The following is a 15,919-nucleotide window of genomic DNA, read 5'->3' as shown; positions in this document are numbered from 1 at the left end:
TATTCCTTAGCTACTCCTGAAGCTTGGGCCTCATCCCATGTGGCATTGCACCCCCACAGACTCTGGGACTGGGATGTGGATGTCTGTGAAAGACTCTACTCTACGTAAGACAGCCTGAAAATGACCCCTGAAGATGACCCCTCCCAGACTTTGCTCCATGGGAGAGCCCTAGCTAGAAGGTCTTGGTGCAGACTGTCCTCCTTTTCCGAATCAACCGCCCCCACGTCTGTTCAGGCAGGAAGCCCAGGCCAACCTCTGGAAATAGCTTTGCCCAGGCCCTGGGGGTGCACAACCAAAGAGAAACCATGGTGCGTCGGCCCCGAGGCCAGTTTTGCTCAGAGACGAGGAAAAGAAAGAGCAATATCTTTATGTGAAGCCAGATATATTATTGGAAAGCTAAATATACACGAATTAAAGAAATGTCACACGTTGCCGGTGGGCTGCTGTGGGCTGTCCCATTTCCATGCACTTCCTGGAATCTGAGAACATGTTTCCTGCTTCCGTGCCTTTGGGTATATGTCTGGTGGGAGGAGGAAGAAAGGTCTAAGGCAGATTTTGGTTAAATAAGAGAATATTTCATTCTGGAGCCTGTCTTAGCCAGGACTTTATAGACAGTCTCTGCCGGCCCTTCCAGCCCACACCAGGCCAGGCTCTCATAGCTTGGTCACTCATGTCCCTTCAGTACCTCATAGAGTGGTACATGGAATTGTGAGTTTTGGTAGCCCTGTGGTGAAGTAAAGGGGCCTACAGGAGTCTCTAGATGACCTAGACGTCAGTGACAGGTGACCTTGACTTTCCTTTCAGAACCCTACACTCTAGTGGTAAGAAGGTTGCCAGGCTGTGCTGGGACCTCAGGGCACTCATGTCCAGCCTCTGTCTCTTTTGTGACTCAGGATGGCATGTGCCACTCATGACCTCGAGTGTCACCTGCCTGGCTTCTCGCTGAGCTGGGCGGAAGTGCACATGGGAGGGTCGTCTTCTTCAGTGTAAGAGCTCGAGGCAGGATGTGTGGCCAGCCCTGAGGCTCTGGGACCACACTGAGGTGGCATCTAGGCATCTACCAGCACTTCACACCAGTGTGCTCTGGAATCCAGAGTTGAGGTCCCTGGAGCTGAGCCCGGGGATGGTGTGAACGTGGCTGATTCAGGAGAAGGCTAGAAGCCGGATGAGGCAGTCAGAGGGCCAGCCCAGAACACCAGCAGACAGCCCATAGATCTGGGATGTGTACAAGGGAGTGTTTCCTCCCCTTGTCTGTTGACAGCTGCTGTCTGTTGGCGTCTCTCCTGCTTCGGCTGAAGGTACTTTCTAGAGAAGGGTCCACGGATGGTACCCATCATACATGCTCATCGCCACCTGGGGTCCAGGGTGACCCCATCATCCATTGCTGAATCCATTGAGCCTTGTTTCCTCAAGGTGGCCATGACAATGGTGCCTCTCTCAGGAAAGGGCTGAGATGCCACTTGCCAGACAGATGGAACTTGAGGGTACTTCCTGTGTCAGGGCCCTCGCAAAGTGGAGTTAAACTCATGCGATAGCTTGGGGGCTCATTCGTAAGTGTGCAATTTTAGGTCCCTAAGGTCTTGGAGACTAGGGAGTTCTGGACAATGAATAAAAGAGGGCTAGAAAAGGAGGGCTACCAGGGCTAGGGCTGTATTTTGGGGAGCTCTAGGAGTTGGGAGCCTGAGACAGGGTTCTGGGTGTGAGGGGCTTGGTGGGACTGGGTAGCCATCCTCACTTGCACTCCACCCCCATGACTGCCCCATGTGGGGCATGAGTGCAGGGTGTTATACGAGACCATTATGGAAATTGTCACCTGCACTGACACTGCACCTTCACTCCAGGAGACACAAGTCATGAAAGGTTGGGTTTGTCTGGTCGATAACCTCAGCCGTGGTCTTGTTCTCTGGAGATCACAGCTTTGTTCTGCCACGGTCGCCTGCAGGGACTCACCTGGATCTTCCCCCACTGCCTTGCACGTTCTTATTTAATTTTCAGTACAGAGGTTCGAGCCTAGGGCCTCACACATGCTAGGCATGCTCCGTAGCACTCAGCTGCAGGCTCTCTCTACACAGCCCGGGCTGGCTTTGAATGTGTGAGCCCCTGACTTAGCTGAGACTACAAGCCTGCTTCGTGGAGCCTTGTTCTCAGTACTTCTTACATTGCCCCAGGCCCTGAGATCAAGAAGGTGAGCCCCAGCCTTGGCAGGGTGAGGCATTTGCCTGAGGTAAACCATTACCTACTGGGATTTTATCTTTCTTCCTCTGGACTTCCAGGAAGAGGTTCACCTAGACAATGACAAATGTGGTTCCGGAACTTGTATGGGTGTGCAGTGTGTGTGTGTGTGTGTGTGTGTGTGTGTGTGTGTGTGTGCGTGCGTGTGTGTGTTCCATACACCCCCTCGGACACTGCCTTATTCCCAGATGCATGATTCCCATTCAAACTAGCACTCCACCTGCTCTCAAGGTAACAACTGCCTTGGCCCTGCTTCTCCCTTCTATCCTGCCTAGGAACAGGCCTCCTCTACTCTCCAGAAGTATAGTAGACAGGAATAGCTTTCTGTCTCAGGGGCTTCCTAGCTCCCAACAGTATCTTTCTTCAGGGCCCTCTGCGGGTCCTGAGCACCAGAGAGAGCGTCCAGCTCTGGTAGCTGCACAGCTGGGGGAAGGCACTGGTCTCTTTAGGAAGAGACTTCCTGGATCCATGATTCCTCAGGCCCATCAAAACCCGACATCTTGAGAACCCATAACCAAGTGGTCCTTGCAGCATACATAGTTGTCATAGCAACAGAGACACTAACTGGACTAAACGGAGTGACAGAGCTGGTTGTTTATCTGTCAGCAGGTGGTGAGTTGGTCCCCATAAAGATGTAGGTCTTTTGGTCCATTTGAGAAACAGACATGTGAACCCAGCCAGTACCAGACCCCCCGAACTAGCAGGGTATCAGTACAGTGACAATTATGCCTGTTGGCTGCTGAACAGCCAAGGGCCCACCATGGTGCTCCAGGACTGTGTTAGCATCCTCTCCTAGCATCAGGCCTCACGTGTGCTCATCACTATATCCAGCATGCCCTGTGATGGCTCAGGGGGCCTAGGGGAGTCATGCTCCCCTTGGGTGAGGAGAAGACAAAATAAAAATGGATTTGAGCCATGATGAAGGTGATTGTAGGTGCTCTCAGCCTAGTGGAGAATGGCCACTGAGCTTGATGAATCAATGACATTGCAGGTAAGGGAACCAGGGCTAAGGCAAGGAATGGGCAACGGTGTTTAGGAGGGGAAAGAGAAAAAGAAGGACCTTCGGGATGTAAGATTGTACAAAAGATGAGGGGTCACAGCAAGAGAGCAAGCATGGGTAGATGGATAGGTAGACAGATGGATGGGTGGATGGATGGATGGATGGATGGATGGATGGATTGGTGGGTGTGTAGGTGAATGAGTGGATAGATGGACAGATAGACGTATGGATGGATGGATGGATGGATGGATGGATGGATGGATGGATGGATGGATGGATGGATGGATGAGATGATGGGTGGATGAATGGATGAATAGATTGGTAGACAGGCAGACAGATAAACTGGTAGGTGAATGGGTGGATGGATGACTGGCAAACAGGCTTTCCTGCAGAACTGCAGGAAGTCCTTTCTTACTCCATAGAAAAGTAGTGAAAATGTGATGCAGGAGAAGATAAGTGAAGAACCTCGAGCTCCTAAGAGTGTTTGGTGAGTGTTTGATCTAGCTTGGGGAGTCATCTCGGATTTCTTCAGTCAGAATCTGGAGTTCGCTATGATTCTCCCTCCTCTGTAGAGGCCACTGGACATGGTAGGGTGACGGCTGGGGTCCAGCTATTTTCTAAGGGAAGAAGAGTGTTGACCAAGCCCAGAGCATAGTGCTGCAGGGACAGGCTGGCTCTGGAGCTGGTGAACAGGTGGAGACAGCAAGCTGAGGCTGGGAGTGGGAGGAAGGGAGAGCAGTGTGGAAAAAGACTCCAGTCTCCAGCTCGGTGAGTGGGAGGCCGTGGTGCCACTCCCAGTTCCCAGACACACAAGCAGGAGGAAGAAGGGGCTTGTAGAGAAAGATAAGGGTTCATGTCGGGATATATTGAGTTGCAGGGGCCAAGAGACACCAATAGACATGTTCTGTGGAAAGCAGGGGCTGAGTCCATGCTGGTGACACAGGCTTGATGGCTGCAGTCAGGATACAGCATAGAGCTGAAGGCAGAATGTGGCACCAGAGGCTGAATCCGAGGAGGGCTGACAGGAGGGATTAGGGGTGGCAGGAAGCCACGGGGAGCACCCTGAAGACCAGACGGCAAGCTGTGTCGTGATGAGTCCTGACCACCTGCATCACAAGGCAAGACAGTGTCTGTTTCAGACGTGACAAGATGCAGGCTTAGGACAGTAAGGCCCAGGCATGGAGCTGGATTCAGAACCCAGTCTCTCTGGCTCTGAAACCCAACTGACTGTTTTGCTGTACCAAATTTAGCAAGTGGGGTTAGCAATCCTGATGCACAGTAAGCCTGGAAGATGGACAAATATATAATGTTTGAATGGACAGACAAGTAGACAAACAGATGGACAGATGGACATTGTTAGCAGCGAGTGATGTAAAAAAGATTTCAGCCAATAATGGGAAGGCTGGTGTGTTCCTGGGAGCCTATCCCGCAGAACGGAAGCAGCCTGAAACTTTTTATAGCACTGCAGACTATGGAGACAAAGGCTCGCCTTCCTCCTGCGTCTGCTGACGACCCTTTAAAGTCCTTTTTTGAGCAAGTGTGGGGGTTTTCCCCCCCTCTTCTTCCCATTCTTACTTGCAAAGCGAAGGCCAGTTTTAGCACAGGGCTTTCTTTATTTTGCTAACACACATGACGGGTAAGATGGCCTCCCAGTCAGCACTTTCCAATTTTAAAAGCTGCTAAAAACTGATCTTTGAAGCCATGCTTCCTGCCCCCACCACCACTACCACCATCAGAGGGCCTGAGGTGCCCGGAAAGGACAAAGGCCAACAGGTTCCTCCTGCAAAGCTGGGTCAGGAAGCCATAGGGCAGAATCGGGCGTCAGCCAGTACCCAGCTGGCATCCTGATGGCAGGGTCCCAGTCCCCAGAAAGTAACTAAGAGCCTCAGGCAGGTGCTTGGTAAATGTTTGGTGAGTGAATGCATGAGTTTCATGCGCTTTTATCAGCAACAGACGTCTGTTGGCCACTCTGCAATGATCTGCATGTATGTAGCAAGGTTGAGTTTTCAGGCAGAAATAAACAGGAGCTGGGAGAGTTGCAAACACATGGCTAGCTAGCATTCACTGGGTGTGTGCTGTGTACCAGGCTGTGGTAAACACCTCTTGAAGGATCTTCCCAGAACTCACTATAAGGGAGGTGCCACCACTATCCCCATCAGAGGAGCAAAGTGAAAGCTGAGACGAGGAAGGGAGACACCGGATGCTGCTCATGGCTTGTTGGTAGCACAAAAGCTATGAACTGGAGAGCCCTGTGAGCTCAAAGGACATCTCAGGAGACTGATTATCAAGGGAATAGAGAAGAATGAGACATATAGACAGTATGGCTAGCTTGAGGTCCTGGCTCTGTCACCCTCCTGTGACCTCAGTTTCCCTGTAGATAAAATGAAAAAGAAGATTCAAGGTAGCCCAGTGTCCTTGGTAGAGGGGTCAGGGAAACTCTGTAGTGTGCTGTCTTGCCCCAGAGCCACCCATGAAATCAGGGAGGGTAACTGTAGCTCAGCCCAGAGCAGCATAACTAGTCTCTGGGGTGCACAGCACAGCGGGGCTTCACCTTCCTCCCTGTTGGTAGAGCTGTGAATCTGAGCATGGAATGTTCCCCCGGTCCTGGCACTGAGAATGCCCTCATTTACCTTCATACCCTCTTCTGCCCACAGGGGAATGACGTGCGGATCATCCTTGGCCAGTTTGACCAGAATATGGCAGCAAAAGTCTTCTGTTGTGTAAGTAAGGCTCCATCCGGGCTACAGGAGCCCTGGGTTCCCTGAGCATCCCAAGTCTGGAGTCAGGTTTCCTGGACCAGAATCTGTACTCAGAGCAGAGTAGTCACGGGGGGCGGGGGGACGACTTGGAGTACTGTAGCAGCCCTAGGGTGCTTCTGAGTTTCTGTGGGACACTCTAGACACCCCAGAGGGACTCAGACCCCTCCCTGCCCCATAGAAAGGGCTCAGAGCTGGCAGCTGGGGACACACTGCCTGCTCTTAGGCAAGTTATATAAAGCAGGTGACCAAGTACTTTTATACTTGATCCAACTAACCCTGTTCAGTAGCCACAAGAGAGGTAACAGGGCTTCTCCAGAGCAGAGCCCTGACTCCCAGTGCAATCTACTCTTTATATATTAAGGGTCCCACCCAGGAACATGTTTGCTTCCATTGCTGTGTTTCGCCCCCATTCTTCCCCTCAGGTCAGGAGGGAAGTCCACCAAATGGCAGTCGAGTTACATGCATCAGCATCTGTCTACCTCTGGCATTTCTAAAGCTGTTATTGGTGTGTTCTCAGGTGGAGGGGCGGGACTCTGTATTCTCTTGCCCTTTTTGTCCATAACTTGGCTGGAGCATGAATGGCAGGCGTGCAGGGACTGTAAATTCATCACCACAGAGCTAAGGTGGGGAAAACGAAGGAGACTGAGGGCGAACCTAGAAGGCGAAGCTGCGTGAAGAGGTGCAGGCACCCAGCAGGCCCAAGAGCGACAGCAGACAGTGGCCAGAAACCAAGGACACACAGGTCACCCCAGCCTGCCAGCTCAGGAGCAAGACTAGACAGTTGAAACATCCCCTGAGGAGGCTGCCAGGCCTGGGAGAGGTGACGCTGGAGTCAGCCGGCCACCTGAGACCCCGTGGCTACTCCATTGGCATTGTGTCCCCTACAGCTTCAGAGAACACCTCAGAAAAAGTGAGAGCGGCTACCCCATCTTGCTGGCTCACAGGGGGACATTGAGACAACGCTCTTTTTATGAAGCCTGAGCCCTGGCCCTCAAGACCCCCTGTTCCTCCTGTCTGTTTGATGAAAGGTAACCTCAGGAGAGGGGCCCACAGGGAGCTAGGCACAAGGATCCTAAGGAGCAGCAAGATGGCTGTGCTGTCAAACCCAAGGGAGAAGCCGGGAGTAAGCCAGCATTGACTCAACAATGTCTCCAGAATCAGAAAACCTTGCTTTCCCCAGGAGGATCCAGAGGAACAGCTAAGCAAGCTCCCACATGGAGAAGGTCCTAGAAAGAAGCTGGACTTGGCCCGCTCGTTCACCAATTTCCCTAGACTTTTGGAAGCCTTAGTGTCCATCAAGAAAGAAACCAAGTGACTCCGGGAGAGAGTGATGAATGGGAGAGAGTTGCCCCAGAAGATGCCGATTCCCACGTGCTCTGAACACCCTTAGCAGCCTTGGGTCCTGGCTCCAACCCAAAACCTTGTGTGACTGAGACCTGCCTTTGCCCTGTGCCAGAGAGAAGTGGTTCCATCCAGATTGGTCTCAGTTCACAGGCCCAGGCTGGCCTCCATCCTAACTCCTCTCCTGCCTGTGCTCTAGAGAAATCTCCATACTGACAGGGAGGGTTTTCTGCCTTGGCTCATTGCTCACCTGTGAAGGAGGCTCTTAGAGTGTTGGATTGGACCCTCGGCTGGGGTCCATCCACTAGGACATACATGGTCTGTGCCATAGGAGAGAGTGCCTGTCGGTACCAATGGCCCTAGAGAGAGTCCACCAATGTCCTCACTGCGGATAGAAAGTCCGGGTCATAGAGGGAGTGTAGTCTCAGAGCAGAGACCTCCAGACCCTCCTAGTCCTAGAGTTGGGGTAAAGTTGGGCAAATGGAGAAGGCCCTCCAGCACAACTTTAGCAGCCAACAGGGCAGACCATGTCAGGGACCAGCAGCACCCTGTTGTGCTCCTGAGCTGGGAGCCAGTCACTGCAGGGTCTATCCCTGTGCAGTGCCAGCATTAGTTGGTGCATTCATTCAGAACCTGTGGGTCCCCCTCTGCCAGCTGTGTGTTCTTAGGAAAGTCACCGAGCATCTCTGGTCTCAGCTGCCTCTCATCAAAAATGCAAGCAACCACCTCAGCCATGCCTGCCTGATGGGGGTGTGGCTCTGAGTGGGGGCATTGCCCCAGATATTCTTGCTCAGCTGACAGGAACACCTATCACTACTGCGGCCGGAGAACTCGCAGAAAAGGGAGATGTCCCTCTCGAGTATGGAGGTAGGAGGCAAGGGGAACCTAATAAAAGTGGAAATTGGATTTCATTAAAAGAAATGTGTGTTGTGGTTCTGTAACTACCGCCAGTAAGAACCATGGCAGGAGGGGCTAACAGACCTGAGCCTGGAATAGCCTATCAGGTGGAGGGTCCTGAGACCCCTGCCTCTACCCACCACCAATAGAAAACACGGAGCCACAGTGGTGGAGGGAGCAGAGAAACCATGTGTTCAGCCAGTGCCTCTGTTGAGCACTGGTCATCATCAGGACAGGAAGACAGGACAGGAACAAAAGTGGGACTGGAACCTGGAGGCCACAGAGGCCATGGAGGCCACAGAGGGGTGCTGCTTACTGGCTTGCTCTTCATAGCTTGCTCAGCCTGAGTTCTTATAGAACTTAGAGTGACTCAGTGCTTAGTGTGACTGGGCCTGTCTGTAGGTTCCTGCTTCTGCCTGTGGTTCCGCTCTACACAGGAGCCTTGTGGGCTCCCATGTGGAAAAATCAAGGAACTTGGGGACAGGGAATGAGGAGTTAAAATGAGCAGGACTTTTGTAGAATAACAGTAGGCCAGATCCTCATGACCCCTGAGGAGGAAGGACAGCAGAAAGGCAGGACAACATGGTAGAAAAGGCTTCAGATGACGCATACCTGGGCTGCCTTCTGCAAAGTTCCTCAAGGAGCAGGCTATACGGACCACGAGGGTCTGAGGGCTGCACACACAGCTGCCCTGACCCTCCTGCCTCCTGTGCACTGTGCAGCCTGCAGCCCTGGTGAATGACAACAGCTATTAGGGTCAGAACCAGGCCTTGCACTGCTCTCTTGTTACCCGTGCCTTCTAACACCATGCCTCCCCTATAAACAGGGACCTTTAAGATCTAGGAAGCTTCCAGAAAGAGGCTTTATTTTGCTAAAAATAAAGGGGGGGAGGGAGTGAAGGGGGCTTTAAAATGACTCTAGAGTCTTGCACCTTATTCTCAGAAGTTTTGTTTAGGGAAATTCCTTCCCTCAAGCTGGACAGTCTCATATGCACAAGGGAGATAACAACAGACTCCCCATACACTAGGGTGGGAATCCAAGTGTCCACACAGCCAGGCCTGTATCATGGGACTGTGCATGCGGGACTCCCCCATGGGTAGCAGTTGAGAGGCTGGGGTCACATAGGACCTGCCACGGATGGAATGACCAGAGCTTTGGGGACTCCCTGTTCAGAAGTCCAGTCCCTCCCAGAATGATGGTACACTTGTCATCCCTGCACAAGTTCAAGACCAGCCTGGGCTACCCAGTCCCTGTTTCAAAACCAAAACAACACACCCAAGTCTTGTTCTTGGTCAGGACCTGACATTATCTTCTTGTAAACAATGTTTCTCAGACTGAGCCCTGTTCAGAGGGCTCCCAGCTGCAGCCTGCGTTTGTCCAGCTGTGAATTTGTTATGCACTTGGAAGATGAGTGTTCTCCATGCCAACCGTCAAAACTCTGACGGGGCACAATGAAATCGTAGTCGCTAGGAAAATGAGCTGAGGTTTCATCCGTAGAAGTACAGTGTCTGGAATGGAGGAACTGGGAGCTCGATGGGGTCAGAAGACTCCATAGCAGAGGTGGTTGAAGACCTCTTTAGTTAGTACCCAGTTGCTCGCCCGACCTTCGCTGAACCAATAGGTAAAGGCCACAGACGTGGGATCTGGGATGGCATGGAGGAGCCCTCCAACCCACGGCCACGCCATGGGCTGCTCACTGTGGGGTAGGGCTCTCCCTGGAGATTAGAGCATCCCCTAGGACATCAGTGCAATGAGCCATGGCAGTCTCCATCCCCACACAGGCAGATACCTCTCTCTGGTCACTGACGGGAACTGTCACCTGGGGACCTTACCCTGAGCTTTATATGATAGACCAGACCAAGACCGTACTGAGGAGTTGACTGAGTGTGTCTAAGCCATGGGAAGCATTTTCTTCCCGGTGTGAAGTAGCCCCAAGTAGTAAGAAGAATGGAAAATAAAGATACACTGGGACATTCTGGAGGCCTCTTGGATTTGATGAGCAGCAAGCCTTACATTCAGCGGGCCAAGCCTGACTTCCTTCCCTGGCTGTGTGACCTTGAAAAGTCACTTTCCCTCTCTGATTTTCCATTTCTCCATCTCTAAAATGGGGATAACGAGGCTTCGTCTGACCATCTCCTTGAGGGAGATGTATATCAATCAGCAAGATGCAGGTTGCCATGTGAAGCCAGAGGCGCCGCCTTGCTGTGGGCAAGGGTTCACAGAGGCTTTCTGCCAGTAAGCACCAAACTGTCTGCTGGGTCACACCCAACAGCTTTAAGAACTCTGTCGTAGAGAGGATGTTGGTATATGTCCATTGCTCTGATGGTGTCCTGGGTGCAGGACATCTTTTAGAGCTGAAGACCAGAAACACTATCCTTCTTCCTCATGGGAGACGAGGGCTTTGTGAACAACCTGTTGCCCTTTTCTCTTAGGCTACCAGGAAGTTCCATCTCTTGGGTGTAATACCAGAACCTTCCATCGGCTTTTGTATGAGCAAACAGAGTGCTCAGTTTTCTTAGGCCTCCTTGTTTTATCCTACCTAATGGACAAATGCTCTCTGGGGTCCTCAGAGTTATAGAGAGGAGGTGGCTGGCAGAAGTCTTCACACCCGCTGGGAGCCTCCTCCCATGGTTCTTGCACGCTCTCCTGGCACCCCAGGCCCCGCTGATCCTAGGTCTCTACCCACCTCCTGCAGGCCTTCGAGGAGAGCATGTTTGGCAGCAAGTACCAGTGGATCATCCCGGGATGGTACGAGCCTGCGTGGTGGGAGCAGGTGCATGTGGAGGCCAATTCCTCACGCTGCCTGCGCAGAAGCCTCCTGGCTGCCATGGAAGGTTACATCGGAGTGGACTTTGAGCCCCTGAGCTCCAAACAAATCAAGACCATCTCAGGGAAGGTGAGTATTGGGGTCCTTCCTTCCTGGTCAGCCTGGCTTGTTGAGTTGGTAGACATTGACAATGTGTCTCAGGGTCGCTGTGTGCTCCTAGCAGATCAGTTGACTTCTCTAAGCAACAACACTTGGAAATGAGGGTAGGAGGCCGCCTGTCTGTCCAGAAAGCCTGAGGAGGCAGTGAGGTGAATGTTCTGGGCAGGGGAACATTATACAGGACACGAAGCAAAGGTACTTATACCCAAGAGGTGGAGCCCCAACTCGTGGGACACCAACCACAGCCAAAGTCTCTTCCTGAGCTCCTGCAGTTTGGAACAGCCTAGAAAGTCTCTCTCTCTCCTCATACCCAACTCAATGATGCTTCCATAGATGCACTTGGAGTGATATGTTGTAGGCTAACCAGCCAGAGCTGGGCCCAGCTGCCCTTCACCACTAAGTAAGCCTCTGCCTCCCTAGACTTGCAGGGTTGGTGGTGAGCAGTACATCCTGGTGCTACAAGCAAGACCTTGCTCAAGAGACCCAAGTCCTTGGAACCTCCCACCACCAATGACCATTAGAGTCATGCCCCTGCTTTGATGCCTCATAGGGATGACAATATGCAAACTCCCATTGCTTCTGTCTGAATGATAGGCAAGACCATAGCTGGCAATGCCAGCACACACATGTGATTCAAGCACTCAGGAAGACCAGACCAACCTTAGCTACACAGGAATTTCAGGCCGGCCTAAGCTACATAATAAGACCCGGTCTAAAAATAAGAATTATGAAAAGCAGGAGGCCACAACCCTGATCACTTGAGACCACCATTCCTCCTCTAACCAGCCACTGAAAGACCTCACTCAAGTGTCGGGATGACCCGACCCCCTAAGAACTCATGTGAGACTGTCCTTGCTGTAATTAAACAATTCATTGATAGGAACCAGTGAACTGGGGTCGAGACTCGAATCCCACGCAGGGGTAGAGGAGTTCGACCACAAGTAGCTGGGAGAAGGGGTATTTAAAGGAAAAAACCACAACCCAAGGGGGTAGGGATGGTGTCATTGGAAAATGTCGAGGATACCAGTGAAAAAATCACAAGGAGAAACTTCCTGTTTCTCAAGATTGTTCTTTAAGATTTTAATCTAACTTTATGGTCAGCTAGTTCCTGGGAGAGAGTTGCCGAACCGGCTGGTGTAATTGCAGTTCCAGGGCCCGATCAGTTTCTGTCTTCTGCTCTAAACTTTTGTCTGGGGGGGGGCAACCTTAAAACTTCTACCTTTCACCACTAAGTGCAGTGTGGAATGTGCCTCGCCTACCTCCTCTATCCCAGAACATGCGTATGTGCACGTGCATGTGTGTGTGCATGCCTGTGTGTGTTTCACTGGGTATCTCCCCACTAGACTGGAATTCACCATGTAGACTAGGCTAGCCCTTCAACTCACAGAGATCCACCTAGCTCTGTTCTCCAGTCCTGGTATGAAAGGCCTGAGCCACCATGATCATTGTTTGCCAAGAGTTTATACCTTCAATCGCAGACTCTTACAGACCTAGTCCATTTCCTGGGGAAGCTTCATAACCAAGTGTAGATAAATGTTTTTATTCATTATTTAATCCCAGTCAGAACCACCTTTCTACCAGTGATTTATTGGTTTGTCAAAAAACTAGCAAATCATTAGGATGGCTTTTGTAAACAGCTCCTTAGATCATGTTGGCACCTGGCTAGAAAATGCTGGAAGAAATATTTTCCTATCAAAATCGATGTGTGCAGGGAAAAAAAAATAAACGAAGTGAGACACTGAGGAATGGGCAGAAATAACTCTCATTTGGGTAAATGTTATTTTTATGGGTGTCAAAGTTTGCAAGTTATTAAGAGCCTTGGATCCAGAGTATACTATATTTTAATTTAAAAATAGCAGAAGTTTGAGAAAAATGCAAAAACTAAGGAAAAAAAATCCCCAGAGGCAAACAGGATATTAACCAAACCAAGCCTCAGGCAACAAAAACCACAGTGGTTCACAGGAGCCCCGTGAAGCTAAGTGGCATGGTTGATGATACCTCTGAAGGGTCTTGATGTCCGTCTGAAAGCAGGACGTCACCCAGGCAGGATCCTGGAGGCAGGACTGAAGCGGAAGTCATAGCAGTGCTGCTGACTGACTTGCTCCCCCGCCTTCCTCAGCCTTACACAACCCAGGACCACCTGCCCAGAGGTGGTACCACCCACAGGAGACTGCCCCACCCCCATCAATCACCAACCAAGGAGATTCACCACAGACTCACGTACAGGCTCATCTGAGGCGTTCCCTCTTTCCTGATGGCCTGAGGTTGTATCGAGTTGACGAAACCCAACCAAACCTAGGGAGGGGCTCCTGGGCCCAATAGGTCTGAGGGAGCCAACAAGTCCTCAGCCATGGACCCTGACACCTGCCCTTGACACAGTGATAGGAAATGATGGGAAGTTTTGAGGGGGAGGTCACTATGCCCACCCCATGCTCTGAAATATCGGTAGACAAGGGCATGGAAAGGCAGGAGAAAACAGGAACCAGCCTCACAGTCTGATGCCCCACCCCCTACTTCCCTTGGAGACTGTGCAGGGTGGAGGAGCCGGCTCAGGAGGAGGCTGGTGGCCTATGGGGGCACACAGGCTAGATCTGAATCCTAGATGGGCAGGTGACTGTGTCTATAGCAACATTCTTGTCTCCCTTCCTCCCGGTACCCAGTAACAGGATTCTGACTTTAAGCTGGTAAGGTGGCTACTCTTTGAAAAATGGACATTCCCTAGCATGCCCCGTGAGAGAGATGAGTGAGTGTTCCTCAGACTTCCAGAAAACCCGCTGAGAAGGAACTTCATCTTCATCGTCTGTGTTGGGTGGAATTAGAATGAGTTCACTGGCCCTCTGGCAGCCACCTTGATGTGTAGCCTTGAAAAGAAACTCCAGGGTTGGGGATTTAGCTCAGTGGTAGAGCGCTTGCCTAGCAAGCACAAGGCCCTGGGTTCAGTCCCCAGCTCCGAGAAAAAGAAAAAAGAAAAAAAAAAGAAAAGAAAAGAAAAGAAACTCCATTTGAGGCATTGAGATTCGGAGACAGGATCCAGGTCTCTGATCCCTTAGTGAGGCTGGCCAGGAAGCCCATGCGTGACATTTGCTGGAAACAGACCTCAGCAATCTCATGGAAGTCACAGTTTGTTGGCCGTTACACGGTGAGCCTATGATTGACAGAGGGCAAATCATTCAACCTCCCCCTCTTTTCTTACCCGAGGTATTGGTGGTGGTGGTGTCTCTTCTACAGCTTAGTGAGGACATGTGTGGTAGCACAGTGGGAGTTTCTCAGTCTGCACCCAAAGTGCTCATCAACATTCAGGGTGAACATCACAGCCAGAACAGTGGGATAAGAGGAGTAAGCCAGCCCAAAACAGGCGAAGGAAGCCTACAAGTTACCTGAATGTTCTTCCCAGCAAACAGTACTGGCAGCAGCCACCGCTCTCTGACTCCATTGCCCTACAGTCAGCTGCTCTAGACTTTAAATGCATGGAGTCTTGTGGGTCTTTCCTCTTTCCTGAAACACACGTGAGTGAGCAATCTCTAAGGCGTTTCATGTTCGGTGTTGCGTAGTATTCCATAATGTTATCCTACAATCCCTCCATCCTAGCTTGAGCAGATCTCTGTGTGGCTTGGTACGGAAGAGTCATCAGTGTGCATCTCTGGGTGGATGTGTGGCTTTGATGTCCCTCACCTGCAGCAAGCACTCTTAAAATTTTCAAGTGCTTGATCACATCAACGGTTTGCACGCCCTGCATGCAGACCTACGTTGATTGTTATTAGAATTGGACTGACTGAACATCAAAGTTTAGGAAACAGATGTGTTAGTCATGTTAGTCGGCTCAGGCTGGGAATCCTGTGATTTTGCATTTTTTTCCTTGTGTCTGAGAACTGCTTTGTGTTCTCTGGGTGGGACTCCCGCACGCATTTTTCTGACTTGCTCCTATCTGCTGTGTTGTGGTGGATGTGTGCTTGCCCTGCTCTTGGGTGCAAAGTCTGGTGGAACTTCTGAGTCACAGAATGGGCATCTGTGGGCTCTCACAGACACCGCCAAGCAGCTTTGGTTCCACTGACTCACACCCCACCAGCAGTGAGGGGGACTTCCACTCTGTGCACAGGCTCGTCAGCACTTGGTGCTGTCAGCTTTTTAATTTTAGCCAAGCCTGTGGGTGGGATGTGGCATCCCACTTTAGTTTTACTTCGCACGTCCCTGGCCGCTAATGAAGTTGGACATCTTCTCGTCTTTTGTATAAGTGTGTGCACCCATGTGCACCGGACTGTGCATGTGGAGGCAGGGGGACAACTTTAGGTGTTGCTCCTCAGGAATGTTATCCACCTTCCTTGAGGCAGGATCTCCTAGTGGCCCAGAGTTCACTGAAAAGGTTAGAGTAGCTGGCCAGTGGGACTGCCTATCCCTGCCTCCCCAATGCTGGGACTACAAGTAGGTGTCACCATACCCAGATTTTTATGTAGGTCCTGGGGGTCGAACTTGGGTTCTTGTGCTTGTACAGCAAGAAGTCTTACCAAGCTGGCACCACCCAGTCTCTCCTCCCTTTGTTGGTTGTTTTCAGCCTCTTTTGTAATTGTCATTCACCCACTTTCCTACTGGAGTCCCTGCCTGGTTATCTTTTCTTGCCCACTGGTGGCTGGGAGACAGAAATCCTCTCTGGGTTCTACCTGAGACTCCCTTGAGAGGTCTGTGTGGCTCTCTTCTCTCCCCGTTCTGTGACTTATCTCTCACTTTCTTGGTGTCTTTTGGTGGATAGAAAACCTTCATTTTCATGCA

General features: G+C 51.3%; 1 protein-coding gene across 1 annotated transcript in view; it reads left to right on the top strand.

Moving 5' to 3' along the window:
* Positions 1 to 15,919, top strand: part of Gabbr2 (gamma-aminobutyric acid type B receptor subunit 2) — a 340,623-nt gene that overhangs the window by 183,287 nt on the left and 141,417 nt on the right. Inside the window, 2 exon segments of the mRNA NM_031802.2 lie at positions 5,887 to 5,952; positions 10,925 to 11,125. Of these exon segments, the coding sequence (NP_113990.2) occupies positions 5,887 to 5,952; positions 10,925 to 11,125 (267 nt within the window).

The sequence above is a fragment of the Rattus norvegicus genome, chromosome 5 (assembly GCF_036323735.1).
Source record: "Rattus norvegicus strain BN/NHsdMcwi chromosome 5, GRCr8, whole genome shotgun sequence".
Classification (NCBI taxonomy): Eukaryota; Metazoa; Chordata; class Mammalia; order Rodentia; family Muridae; genus Rattus; species Rattus norvegicus.
This window is presented reverse-complemented; position numbering and strand designations above follow the sequence as displayed.